At 34.4% G+C, this 14,822-nt stretch overlaps 1 protein-coding gene across 1 annotated transcript in view; it reads left to right on the top strand.

Moving 5' to 3' along the window:
• LRRCC1 (leucine rich repeat and coiled-coil centrosomal protein 1) overlaps window positions 1-14,255 on the top strand; it is a 42,683-nt gene extending 28,428 nt beyond the window's left edge. The window contains exons 10-19 of the mRNA XM_047783667.1: window positions 1,357-1,561; window positions 2,893-3,032; window positions 4,815-5,016; window positions 5,606-5,791; window positions 6,824-6,998; window positions 7,922-8,085; window positions 9,351-9,559; window positions 9,650-9,787; window positions 12,030-12,165; window positions 14,056-14,255. Coding sequence (XP_047639623.1) covers window positions 1,357-1,561; window positions 2,893-3,032; window positions 4,815-5,016; window positions 5,606-5,791; window positions 6,824-6,998; window positions 7,922-8,085; window positions 9,351-9,559; window positions 9,650-9,787; window positions 12,030-12,165; window positions 14,056-14,178 — 1,678 coding nt within the window. The 3' untranslated portion in view covers window positions 14,179-14,255. The remainder of the gene's footprint in view (window positions 1-1,356; window positions 1,562-2,892; window positions 3,033-4,814; window positions 5,017-5,605; window positions 5,792-6,823; window positions 6,999-7,921; window positions 8,086-9,350; window positions 9,560-9,649; window positions 9,788-12,029; window positions 12,166-14,055) is intronic.
• Window positions 14,256-14,822: the final 567 nt, after the last annotated feature.

Raw genomic sequence — 14,822 nt, 5'->3', positions numbered from 1 at the left:
ATCCTTAACCCACTGAGGCCAGGGATCAAACCCACACCCATACAGAGGCAACATCAGGTTCTTAACCTGCTGAGCCACAATGAGAACTCCTTAACCATCTCCTCTTTATCCCCAGACTGTTTCATTAGTTTAAGCCCTTATCTCTTACTTAGAGGATTGCTCTAATTCTACTGATCTGTAGCTTCTCTGTGCCCTTCCACCATATAGTCCACAGAATAAAGTCCAGTAATCTTTCATATAACATACCAGACTGGGGTTGAGAGAGTGAACAAAGGAAGACCATTTGGAGACCACTCTTAGAGGGGAGAGGAGACATGGTAAGGACCAGAATTGGAAAAATAACTAGTATAGAAGTTGATGGCTATATGGGTTTTTGTCAATTATGGCTTGGAAATTATAGTAGATACACATTGAAGTGGCAGCCTAACTCAGAAATTCCTTCATGAGGGTGTGTCTTTGCTATTCATTGTCCCCTTTCCAAACACTCAGCTTGTGTTCTGTCATGAACCGTATCTCTGCCTATAATATTGGTCTAGAATGGAGCTCCTGAGCCAAGCTGGGTAAACATGTGCCTTAGCCCATGACCACAGTGACTGGTGCATGGAGTAGGCAGCTGAACCAGAGCCTTTTCTAGAGCCCAGTTCTAAGTTGGTTCTTACTGTTGTCAGAATATGAGTACAGAGATGTTTGTAGCCTTTCCCCTCTCCCTGGCATATGTTATAAAGAAGTCTGCTATAGGAACAGCTGAAACCAGCCTAGAGAGAATCAGAGAGGCAGTGAAGGTGTTCACATCCTTGGTTTCAGTGGTCCCTTGGAATAGTGCCACCCCCACCCTTCTGAATTGATTATACGGGTCAATTCTCCTTTCTTACTTGAACTGGTTAAGAGTTGTCAGTCAAAAGGCTCTAAGTAATACAGAGCTTCGATTGTACTTTGTACAGGGAAATCAGAGTTTAGATTTCACTTATCTTGCATAGCTTTATAAATGCATCTGTGTCCACTCCGCTAGCTATTGAGCTCCTTGAAGGCCAGGCTCTATCTTACTCACCTTGCTTGCCTTTAAGCCCATATCTATATCCAGCACAATGCCTGAAACAAATAAGATGTTTTGTAATGTTTTGCTATTGAATAGTAAAGTTCACATAAGATAAAGTTTCAGTAATTTGTGTTTTCCCTTTTGGCACAATGCTAGTCTCAGGAATAGGGGAAAGGCATACTGTTTTTCAGCCATTTTTTTGTCTAATGAGAATTTGGAACACACTCATATCTTCCTCTACTGTAACCTTTAACATTTATACAGTTTTTATCATTCTTCGTGTGTAATATATTTAAAGCCACATTTGATTTATGCTTTAGGTTAAAGGAAATTATTTTTAAAGAGAGAAATTCCAAACTACAGCTCGAAATTATGGTTCACAGACTTCAAAATGAAATTAAAAAACTAACTATTGAATTAATTAAAACAAGAGATCAGCAAGAGGATCACATTAGACACTTAAGAACCCTGGAAAAAGCATTAGAAAAAATGGAGAGGCAAAAAGGGCAACAACAAGCAGCACAGGTATTTTTCTCTTAATTTATCAGTCCCAGGAATTAACACATTCATAGCTTCTATCCTGAATCAAATTATGTCATTATATAATGAACATAAAAAGTGTTAGGCTATATGCAAAAATTAATTTAAAGGTACCAGTAATTTAACTCATGGAATCATTTCTAGAACTAAGCCTGTGACATTCACAAAGCAATTATAAGAGTTGATGGAAATATTGCAGGTTGTTAGGCTTCTGTTTTGCAAGAGCCAATTTTTTTTTGTTTTTTTGGTTTTTTTTTTTGTCTTTTGTCTTTTTGTTGTTGTTGTTGCTGCTATTTCTTGGGCCGCTCCCGCGGCATATGGAGGTTCCCAGGCTAGGGGTTGAATCGGAGCTGTAGCCACCGGCCTACGCCAGAGCCACAGCAACGCGGGATCCGAGCCGCGTCTGTAACCCACACCACAGCTCACGGCAACGCCGGATCATTAACCCACTGAGCAAGGGCAGGGACCGAACCCGCAATCTCATGGTTCCTAGTCGGATTCGTTAACCACTGCGCCACAATGGGAACTCCCGCAAGAGCCAATTTTTAAAAATCTCTTTGGGGTACTTAAAGGCTTTTTATATTCATGCTTTCTGAATAGAAATTCCCACTAAGATCTGTGGTGCAAATAAGAGTTGCTTGTTTGATGCTTCTAAGACTACACTTTATATGACCACAGCATTATTAATTTAATAAATTTTGAAAATAAATTTAGTCACTAAGTCCTCTTGTTTAGAAAGTGCTTTTCTTTGGGGAAATGACATTAAAATAGAAGCAGAGGGAGTTCTCATTGTGGCTCAGTGAGTTAAGGACCCAATGGAGTCTCCATGAGGATGTGGTTTGACCCCTGGCCTTGTTCAGTGAGTTAAGGATCCCACGTTGCTGAAAGCCAAGGCATACGTCATAGATGTGCCTCAGATCCAGTATTGCTATGGCTGTGGCTCCAATTCAGCCCCTATCCAGGGAACTTCCATATCCCACAGGTGCAGCCATAAAAAGAAAAAAGGGGGGAGTCCCCGTTGTGGCTCAGTGGACACAAACCCGACTAGTATCCATGAGGATGTGGGTTCAATCCCTGGCCCTGCTCAGTGGGTTAAGGATTTGTTGTTGCTATGAGCTGTGGTGTAGGTTACAGACATGGCTTGGATCTGATGTTGCCGTGGCTTGTGGCATAGGCCAGCTGCCCCTCTGATTTGACCCCTAGCCTGGGATCTTCCAAATGCCACACCTGCGGCCCTAAAAAAAAAAATGAAATGATGAAATGAGAAGCAGGGAAGATTATTATCTAAATACTGTAATTGTATGTATTTTACTCAGATGAGACTTATCCAAGAGGTAGAACTCAAAGCTGCAGCTGCTGATAGAGAAATAAACTTACTTAGAACTTCTCTTCATCAAGAAAAGGAACAGGTACAACAACTTCATGAGCTTCTTGCATTGAAAGAACAAGAATACAGGTAATGAAATCTGTATGTATCAAGAAAAGATGCACGTTTAACAATAGAAAAGTTACTTGGTTCTCTTCCCACGCCCCTAAGACTAGCAGTGACTGAGCAGTGGTGAAGTGTGACAGAATTAGCTCATGTAAAAATACATGTTTATGTAGGTTTAGAATCAATCTTACAGTAAGAACTAGTAGCTTAAAAGTAAATCAGTGACTTTCTTGAGGTTGAGATATGGGCTTATAACAATGAAGCTCATGTTGCATTTCTCCAAGCCCAATCAAAAGCTCAATGCAGAGAAAATTGTTTTAATTGACTTCCAAGTAACTACTTGTTAAATCATTAGTATTTTTTATTCCTTTGAAGCAGGGCTCAACAAACTTTTTCTGTGAAGGTCCAAATAGAAAATATTTCAGGCTTTGCAGGTCATGCCTAACTATGTCTTCATAGCACAGAAGTAGCCATAGTCAGTAGGTAAATGAATGAGTGTAGCTGTGTTCAAATAAATATTTATTTCCCCACAAGAAGGAGAGCAGGCCAGATTTAGTCTGTGGGCTGTAGTTTGCCAACCCCCGTTTTGGGGGGTCTACAGTAATTTTAACACATTCAGCTAATTAATTATCTGCTTACTTCCCTACCAATTGAATTGTATGATTATTGTGGGTTAATTGTTTATTCTCAGACCTGTTTTGGTTTTGTCCTTACACAAATTCGATTTTAATGTATACATTAAATTCTGATGCTTTGGGGAAAATTGTCGCCTTATGTGTGGGCAGGACAATTATATCCAGCTACTTGTGATAGAACATGAGGGAAGATAATATGAGAAAAGAGTGTATATATATATGCATTTGCTGTACAGCAGAAATTGACAGAACATTGTAAATCAACTGTAATAAAAAAAATAAAGACAAAAAGATTTTGGGGAAATAATCACAAAAATCTAAAAATGGCCACTTAGTTTCCTTTTCAGGTATCTTTTAACTTGTTCTAATTTAAAGAAACCAAAACGGGAAATTGGATTTTGTATTAATTATAGGTTTGGTTTATTGAAGAAAAACAGTGGAGAACTCTGAAAAGTGGTCTCCCATTTAAATAAAAAACCAGGAGTTCCCTTTGCAGTTCAAGTGGGTTAAGAAACTAGTACCTATAAGGATTTGGGTTAGATCCCTGGCCTTGCTCAGTGAGTTAAGGATCTGGCATTGTTGCAGGGTGGAGCGTAGATTGAAGATGTGGCTCAGATCTGGTGTTGCTATGGCTGTGGTGTAGGCTGGCAGCCGCAGCTCTGATTCGACCCCTAGCCTGGAAACTTCTATAAGCTGCAGGTGTGGCCATAAAAAGAAAAAAAAAAAAAATTTTAAATTAAAAAAAGTAAAAATAAAACCTGGTCCTATATCAAAAGATTGGTGAACAGTTTCACACCGTAACTGATGTTTTCAGTTAACCAACCACTAGTACTGTATTTGTTATATATCAAAGACTCAACCAAAGTAGAATATGCAGTGAGGCAGAATCTTGACTCCCATGAATGCATAGGATGAATACATGGAATGATTCTGAACTATCTCAGTGAAGTTAAGATTTGGCATACTGCTCTTAACCCCATCACCACCGAATACACAATCAAATAAAACTCATTTCTATATCTATCACCCCGTCGCTCATTTTCTGTGTTTGAAAGTGAGGGGCTGATCTTTAACAATGGGGACTATAGAATATTTAATAACTATTTAAAGACCTTTAAAGTTTTTCTTTCCACATAAACATCCTGTGATTTTTATTTGTTTTTCATTCTAGGAAAGACCTTGAAACACGGGAGTTTTTAAGTGAAGCTGAGTTCCAGGAAGCCTTATCTAAAGAAATTGCTAAAGAAGACAGAAAACATGAGCAAGCTATAAAAGAATACCAAGACAAAATTGATGCATTGAATCAACAGTATCTGGATTTAGAAAATGAATTCCGTATTGCTTTAACTGTTGAAGCCAGAAGATTTAAAGATGTAAGAATGGGCATCTAGCTTTTTATTGAAAACAATCAGCAAGATATGGTTTGATAAGAGGACTACATTTTAGAATTCTAGCTCTCTTTACATATTGGCTATATGGTCTTAAACAAAAACTTAAATTCTTAGAACTTTATTTCTTCACATAAATAATAAGTAATCTTCAGTGCTTTTGCCAAAGCTAAGTAAAAGTATAAATGAGCAGGTAAAGAGAGCCCTTAAATAGAAATTGGGAAACCTGAATTTCTTCTGTTACCATAGAGCAGGGATTGGCAAACTAAAGTCTCTGGGCTATATTTGGCCCACTACCTATTTCTCTAAGTAGAGGTTTATTAAAACTGAGCCATGCTCACTTGTTTACATATAGTATCTGTGGCTGCTTTTGCAAATGTTACAGTAGCAAGAGTTGAGTACTGAAAAACACAAACACATAATGCCTGGCTGGCCTTCAAAGCCAGTTTTCTGTGATTTTTATTCTTTTGCTAAAACACTGGCCTAAAAATGAAAGAAATAAGCTGTTTCCAGAAACAGATTATTTTCTAAATATTTGGAGAACTGCTATTCATAATGCAATTTTGAAATACAGGTTAAAGATGGTTTTGAAAATGTTGCGACTGAGTTAGCAAAGAGCAAGCATGCTCTTGTTTGGGCTCAACGAAAAGAAAATGAGTCTTCCTCTTTAATTAAAGATCTAACCTGTATGGTGAAGGAACAAAAAACAAAACTTGCAGAAGTTTCTAAAATGAAACAGGAAACAGCAACAAATTTACAGGTAAGATAGTGTAACATATTTCCTTTTTAATTTGTTACATCATTTTCTCAAATACAGTGTGATGATTTTAGGCAGTACACAAATATGAACTTTTAGATAATACTAAATATGTTTTTTACGTACATGAAAAGTAAATGTAACTAGGAGATAAACCATGATTTCACAGATTGCATTTATACTAAAATAGTATTTAAGTAAAATAAATGAATTTTAAGACACATACTAAGTAAATAGGTGCCAGTTTTACAGTGATACACATGGTTGTAGTTTGGGAAATACTATATGAATTGTTGATAGTTGTTAATTTTGCAGTAGTGGTTGTTTTTACATATGCCTAACTATAATAATTTTTAAATTATCCCTGTTGTCTCGATTTTAAATACTAGTGCTGGAGTTCCCATCATGGCAAAGCAGAAATGAATCCAGCTAGGAACCATGAGGCTGCGGGTTTGAACCCAGGCCTCACTCAGTGGGTTAAGGATCTGGTGTTTCTGTGAGGTATGGTATAGGTTGCAGATGTGGCTCAGATCCTGTGTTGCTGTGGCTCTGGCGTAGGCCGGCAGCTATACCTCAAGTTGGACCCCTAGCCTGGGAATCTCCATATGCCACAGGTGCAGCCCTAAAAAGCAAAAAAAAAAAAAAAAATGAAAATAATAATAAAACACTGGGTTATTAAAAAAAAAAAATACTAGTGGTATTTTGCCCCAAAGGACTCACTTTCTGTAAGTAACCTTTAGACTGTTGATAGAAATACTTGGTCAGAAATTTTGAGTATTAGATGTATAGTTGCTCATTAAGATATTAAATAAAATTCAGAGTGTTTGAAGGAGTAGCCTCTTAAAATTTGACTTTTTATTTCATGACTTACATTTATGTTTAATAAAATTAAAACATTTTCTAATGTTAAATTTAAAAACATTTACTTTGTTTTTGCTTAAATAATTTTTCTCATTATAAAATGCAAAAAGAAAATAAACACTTAAATGTAATAATTACTTTGCATTTTTTTCAATGTTTTTTGGTGGTATACAGAATCAAATCAACACACTTGAAATTTTGATTGAAGATGACAAGCAGAAGAGTATTCAAATAGAACTTCTCAAGCATGAAAAAATGCAGCTTATTTCTGAGCTAGCCGCCAAGGAATCACTAATTTATGGTTTAAGGACAGAAAGAAAAGTATGGGGACATGAGTTGGCACAACAGGGTAAAAATCCTCAAATTTTCAAAGGGAAAAATACAGCCCATTCTGCTAATCCAGCAAATCTGGGTATTAGAAAAAGAAGGGTTTAACTCTACCCAGACACACCAAGAAAGAAGGTGACACTTTATGCAGAAGAATATGTGGTCATTTGCCAGCCAAACAAGAATGAGATTATACTTAGGAAACTGGGAAGAGTTTGTTTATACCTGTTACACCTCTTTTTTTTTTTTTTTTTTTTGCTGTTGGTTTTCTTCCAACTATAATTTGGTTACATTTCTGAACATATCTTTACAGGGCTGTAATTGAGTCTTTGAAAACCAGTCTTTCTTATGTAGTGATTTTAAATTATTTGTACAATATGCAGCGTTCTTTTTTCAATAAATATTGGTAACATTTGTCTTGTTATATGTGGAGAAATGTGAAATAGTGTATGAATGAAAACTGCTTTAGATTTTTATTAACTTACCCTCAGTTTCATTCCCTTTCCAGTCACTATAAAGCAAGAGACATATACTATTTCAAGGCCTTCATAGGGATTTTATAGCTAGATATTGGCCTAAATGGAACATTGTTCATGTGTCCATTCAACATAGGAATCTTTAATATGTTTTTGTTTGTTTGGATGGCATAACTTGGCCCATTAAATATTTTGTCTCTGAGTTACTTGTTCATGATTTTAGTTTTAGTTGTTTGAATAACCATAGTTGTTTAAAAGGCCTTTTTGTTCTCTTTTCCTTTCCTCTTTCATTTTGTGCTGTTTTATATATTATTTCTTTATTCAGCTTTTTTTATTTGCGTGTTATATTTTGTTACATGTCATACATGTTATATCTTTTTATTTTACGTGTTCTACATTGTAAAATTAGATGTTCACAAAATGCAAATTCTCCAAGATCTTAAGTTTTTTACTGATGTTTATTTCTTAGGATCTTCTCTAGCCCAAAATCGAGGGAAACTAGAGGCTCAAATTGAAAGTTTGTGTAGAGAGAATGAATCTCTTCGAAAAGCAAGTGAACGTGATAATGACACACTAAGAATTAAGTGCAAAATCATAGACGACCAAACTGAAACCATTGGAAAATTAAAAGAAGTAAGTTTGATGTTTTTTTTTTAGGAAGAGAGCATTTGGCAGGCTTGAAAATCTCTGAATTAAAGTATCTAGTAAATATTTGTCTCAATGAATCCTAATTGTTTTGAAATTTAAGACGTCACGTTTTCTTTTATGTTTGCCTCTTTACTTTTAAAAGTGATCTATGTCATTCATTTAACTTGAAATGACTTATACCTCCAAATTTTATGGAGACTGTTATTATGATGCTTTGAAACAGTTGTAAATAGTGTCCATAAAAGGTTAGGAATCATTAAGAAAATTAACATTTTACTTAAGCTTTGCGTTGTTTAGTATTTTCCAGTATTTTCAAATTGCTTCTTGAAATTATGACAAAACCTACTATATGAATAGAATGTAAAAGATTCATGCTTGTTCCCAAGGGAAACCATTTTTACCCACTTCTTCAAAATGGCCTATCTGAAAAGAGTACTAACAGGATCTCTTGTTTCCAAAATTTCAAATATAACTGTCATACATGCCAAGCCAAACTGAAAATTATTTAAATTTTTTAACTGTAAGCCTTTTTTCTGTTTTAAAAAACAATACTTAGTATAAAACTTGTGATTAACCTAAGTACTTCCAAACTAAGAACTAGTGCCTTATCAATCCCTGAGCAGAGTTTTGGGAGGAAATGAGTAGTGATGAAGAATATATTGGAGCAGAAAAATGATGACTTTCAGTTTTAGATTTTTAGTTTAAAAGAAAAGTTTTCAAATTTTCAACTCATTTTCTCTTGGTATTTACTAACTTACCAAAATAAAAAGTGTAGTGTATCTTTCTTAACGGCAATTAAACAAAAATAGTAGTGTTATTCCTTATTGACTGTGATAAAGAAAATGTTTTTGGAGTTCCTATTGTGGCTCAGCAGGTTAAGAACCCAACATAGTGTCTGTGAGGACATGGGTTCAATCCCTGGCATTGCTCAGTGGGTTAAGGATCCAGCATTGCTGCAGCTGCAACATAGGTCACAGATGTGGCTCATATCCAGCATTGCTGTGGCTGTGCTGTAAGCTAGCAGCTACAACTCCAATTTGACCCCAGCCCAGGAACTTTCTTATGCCACTGGTTCAGTCTTTAAAAAAAAAAAAAAAAAAAATTTATATAAATTTTTTCTAAAACATTCATTGAACATTCAATTTATTTTTAATCTGTAGTTTTTATTATAACTTTAAACTGTATAGAATTAATTAGGAAATGAGACATAAGACTAATAAAAATAAAGTAAGGTTTTTTTTTAATTGAAGTGTTTACAGGAAAGAGAGGAACAAATCAAAACATTACATGAAAAGATCACTGAAATACAAAAGTGTACTCAAGAACAACTTGATGAAAAATCTTCACAACTGGATAACGTAATTGAGAAACTAGAAAGACACAATGAAAGAAAAGAAAAACTAAAACAGCAGTTGAAAGTAAAGGAATTAGAACTTGAAGAAATTAGAAAAGCTTACAGGTAAATATACAGTATTTCCTGTTCAGAAATAAAATGTGGCTTAATGATTTCGTATAACCAATTTATTTAAATTATTTCTTCTTGTATTAGCACACTTAATCAGAAGTGGCATGATAAAGGAGAACTTCTCTGTCATCTTGAAATGCAAGTAAAAGAAGTAAAAGAAAATTTTGAAAACAAAGAAAGGAAACTTAAAGCAGAAAGAGACAAAAGTATTGAACTGCAAAAGTAAGAATTAAGTCTTAAAGTATGTGGAATATCTTTAAACAAAACTGAATGGGGATGGCTAAGATATGTAGAGAGAGAGTGAGAGGGAAGGGGATTAAAATCATGTTAGACATAGTTATTTTCCAAGTACTTTATTTCCATTCCATCTACAAAATGAAAGCTATAACAGTGCCTACCTTAATGTTTGATGCGAGGTTTAAACTTTGTATATATGTGCACTTAGGTACATGTGTGGTTTGTGTGTGTTATTTAGCATTTAAATAGTGCCTGACACATAGTAATTGCTATATAAATATTTTGTTTTTGTTACTGTGATTATTGTTTTTAAACCGTTCAAATGAAAGCATCTAGTGATTGTTTTTGGCTGTTGAATGTAGAGTTTAGAGGAGGAAATCATTTGACCTGCAGAGCTCCTAACGAAACTAAAACAAATTTAGGTAGCAGCTGAGGATGAGTGCCTATTTTAAAGAAAGGGAAGAAAATGTGTGTGTGGATGCCATTGTTGTGTGGATTTTATAAAATCCTCTAGAGGAAATGAGGGTTTTACCTTGTAAACCATATAACTGGACTTGTTAAAATAATTTACAAAGTTGACTGCCTTGAAAAGAAGGTAGCATGGTTTAGTGACTGGTTCTCATGTCAAGAGACGGAATGGCATAGATAACATGGCTCAGAAATCTCTCATAGAGGAAGATTCCCATTGTATCAAATCTAATAGAACCTAGAAATTTGGTTTCTCTTATTTTAAATCAGTACAAATGAAAAAGTGTTATTATTGATAATTCTGATTGATAATATAGTCACTTCTTTGTCTGCTGATGGACCCTGTCCCACTTTGCTTTTCAACCAAGCACTAATACAGGGACCTTTGCTTGGAGCCCTTTGCAGTTTTCCCTCCTACCAGTCACAGCTTTGCAATTTGGAGTCCTTTAGATCCTAAAAGTAACACTCACTTCATACAACTAGCAGTTCCTAAATTTAATAAAAATCATAAAGCCTGACAATTTTAAGAATCTTATTTTGCATTGTTTATTATATTATTAATAGCAAGATTATAAAGGCCTGATTTTATACATTAATGTTTTTATGACTAAGATTGGTATATTTGATTTTTAATTTAATGGAATTTTAATAAAATAAGTAGATTATGGTTCATAAGAACAGACTTTATTTGCATAGTTTTTTATCATCTTTATATATTTTTTCTTTTATTCTTTTACTTTCTTCTTTTTCTTTTTCTTTCTTGGCTGTACCTGCAGCATATGGAAATTCCCAAGCCTGGGGTCAAATCGGAGCTGCAGCTGCCAGCCACAACCATCAGAACATCGGATTCAAGCCGCATTTGCAACCTACACCACAGCTTACGGCAATGCCAGATCTTTAACCCACTGAGTAGGCCAGAAATTGAACCCACATCCTTATGGACACTATGTCGGGTTCTTAACCTGCTGAGCCACAGCGAGAACTCCTAGGTTCTTTTTTTTTTTCTTACATCTTATTTTGATATAATAATTCTGTGAGTTTAGCCAAACAGGCAGAATTATCTTGTTTTATAGTTGACGAGAGTTTGTGATTTGCCATTGGTCACATAGCTAGTGTTGCAGCTGGAACAAAAGAAAGACTTTTGACTCATGGTCCCAGTGTTCAATCCACTATTACAATGGGTTATGCCAAAACCAGGAAATTTGTTCATTATGGACTTAATGTTTTTTATAAAATTATTTATATTTAATTTAAAGGAATCGATGTTTTGCCTATAAGAAACTTTTAGCACTAAAAGTGAGTACTGTTGTAATTTGTTTATTAGCATAAGGTTTTATCTGTTAAGCATTAACATAAGGGAGTCATACATATATGCTGATAAGCTTGACCCTGCTTGTAGAATTCATATCTCAAATTATTATCACACAGCTAATACATGGAGAAAAAAAGATTGATAAAAGCATCTGTGAAGGTGTTTATGAACCATATCCTTAGACTCAAAATAAACAAGAACCAGTGTACTCTAACTTTCAGAGTATAAAAGTGTAACAAACTTCCATTGATGTTACTACTCCATTCTGTTACTAGCAGATTCTGTTGGATGATGAACTGCTTATTTCTTTAGGTACCCAAGATAGAGCCCTTGCTATTTAATGGAGTTCTGCTTCCATTAAAATATGAATGTAAGAGTTTCCATCTAAAAAGACAAACATCCTAATTTTTATATACAGATAAATATATGGATTTTGTGTTTTTTAAGGGATGCAATGGAAAAGCTTCATAGTATGGATGATGCCTTTAAAAAACAAGTTGATGCAATTGTTGAAGCTCATCAAGCTGAGATAATACAACTGGCAAGTGAAAAACAGAAATATATTGATTCTGCAAATTTAAAGGTACTATTAGTAAAATTCACTTTATAATCAGTATTTGATTGTTATAGCTAAGTAAATTGGATCTTTGACAGTTACAAAGAGAAAAGACACCATGATTTAATAACCAAATAGATAAGAATATTGCCCAATCATGAAGCCAGACCAAACTGTTGGTAATACTTAGATTAGTTGTAGACTGTAATTTAATGAAACCAAGATGATAAGTTTGATCATGATGTGCACCTGCTCCGTGAACTCTGGATAAAAACTGCTGTATCCTTAGGCAGTTTCAGCAGAAGCCCCTTTAGTTACACATAGGCAGGGCGGGAGTGTGAACATATTAAATACAGTCCCTCACTTCCTTGAACAAGTTCTCAAGGAGTGTTTTATCGTTAAATGGGATTCAAAACTATCAGGTTATCATTTTAAAAATCATTGACAAAGGAATGGATTTAGGTTGATAATAAATCAGAGGCAAACATCAGAATTACCTGTGGAGCTTTTTAATAGTATACATGCATGAGCTTCCCCCTCAGACTTTCATTCACTAAGATGGGGATCAGACCCAGATATATTTTAAAACTCAAGAGAGGATTCCAGTGTGACCCCTCCATAGATAAGGAGACAGTTATGAATTTCCATTTTTCCCTAATTCTTTGTAGTAATAAGAAACAGATATCTTTAAGACTGGAGATTCAGAAATCAGTGACTGGAAAAGGAAAAGACTTAACAGAAAAGGAAAGTAATACTTCTTAAAATCTACTGAGTGTTTAACAAGAATACATTAGGTATTACTAAATAAAGTGTAAAATTAGACCTTTAGCTGAAAGAAAAATACTGTGCTTGATTTTGGACATTTTGCCAATAACATGTCATATCAAAAAAATGTGTTTGTTAGAGAAATGGCACCAAAGTTTAAACGTGGTACTCATGAAAAAATTATAGCTATCACATAGAGGTGATCGTTTAAATTAGGAGAAATACTAGTTTTTAAAGGGAAAAAAGTTAGAAAATATGTATTAGAAATGAGAAGAGGGAATAAACAGAAAGGGATGGTTATATTGGTAGTACACTCAAGTATTGTGTCAGAGTTTCAGGCAGAAATTAATAGTATCGAGTGCATAGCATCCTAGGAGAATGTTGGTTAACAATAAACCATTAAATGATCTCTCAAAAAGTATTTGAGAGATCCTGTCGTGGCTCAGTGAAAACAAATCTGACTAGTATCCATGAGGCTGTGGGTTTGATCCCTAGCTTCGCTCAATGGGTTAAGGACCTGGCATTGCCGTGAGCTGTGGTGTAGGTCGCAGATGCAGCTCAGATCTGATATTGCTGTTGCTGTGGTATAGACCAGTGGCTACAGATCTGATTCGACCCCTAGCCTGGGAACCTCCATATGGTGTGGGTGTGGCCCTAAAAAGACCAAAAAAAAAAAAAAAAACAAGGAAATGCACTGGGGACTAAATTAAAGAGTTTCTTTGGGAAGGGAGGTTATTCCATTTTTGAAAGTTTTTAGGATTAAGTTGAATGCATGATCAGCATTCATAAGCAGCGTAGGACAGTGGAAAGATTAGGTCAGAAGACTGGGTTTCATTCAGACATGCTACTGAGAACTTATATACAACTTTGAACAAGTTTTGTGAAATAGAGTTAAAGTAAATTACCATGTGTTCATCATAAGAACCTATCAAAAATAAACAGATAATATATATGTAATTACTTTGTATATGATATAAGCATTATTTTTCCTATTAGTATTTGAAAAAATTAAATTTTACTGACCTCTTTGCTTTAAATGAACAAAGTACAAAATGCATAAGAATAATTTTTTAACTTTTTCCTTTCACAAATGTGTTTTTTACATACATTTTCTTTAAGAAATTTAAATGTAATATTTATATGTTAATTTAGGTTCATCAGGTTGAAGAAGAAATGCGTGGACTTCTGGAGGAAACATGCAAGAACAAAAAAGCAATGGAAACAAAAATTAAGCAACTTGCTTTTGCTCTAGATCAAATTCAGCAAGATATGTGATGGTTCTGAGAACAAATGGAATTGAAATGGACCAGCAGACCTATTGTAAAAATGATTAAATATTGTAATAGTAGTAACTGCTATGACTTTGAAATGTCTCTTTCTACACATTTCATTCTGATTATAGCTGATTATATTCTAAAAGACTTTTTGATCAAGTATTAATTGTATATGTAGGTTTTTTATAATAAATTGTTGACAATTATGTGTATTAGAAAAACCTATCAAAATAACTAGACTTAAAACACTTCTTGTTTCTGTGCTATACGTTGTTGGTTATTACACATTTGCCTACAAATATGTTAACGAAAATTAAGGTTAGTATTTTGACTATATAAAGGAAAGTATTATAATTTTGTTGTTAACCTTACTTGTATTAATGAGAACTAATTATAATTATTGGTTGTTCTTTAGTGGATGTAGTTCCATTCTTTTAAAATGCTCATAGGTATAGCCAAAAATTACTTTAAATATATGTATGAGATGTGGTATTTTTAAGAATGCATATGTATGCATTTCCACATCACTCATATAAATAGTGCATAAGACTTTTTCATAAAAGATTACATTAAGGTTTTATAAAATTGTCTGTTCCTCAAGAGGAACACTAACTGTTCACCTTCATTCTCTCATTTTCCTTTTTA

Source organism: Phacochoerus africanus, chromosome 6, assembly GCF_016906955.1.
Source record: "Phacochoerus africanus isolate WHEZ1 chromosome 6, ROS_Pafr_v1, whole genome shotgun sequence".
Lineage (NCBI taxonomy): Eukaryota > Metazoa > Chordata > Mammalia > Artiodactyla > Suidae > Phacochoerus > Phacochoerus africanus.
This window is presented reverse-complemented; position numbering and strand designations above follow the sequence as displayed.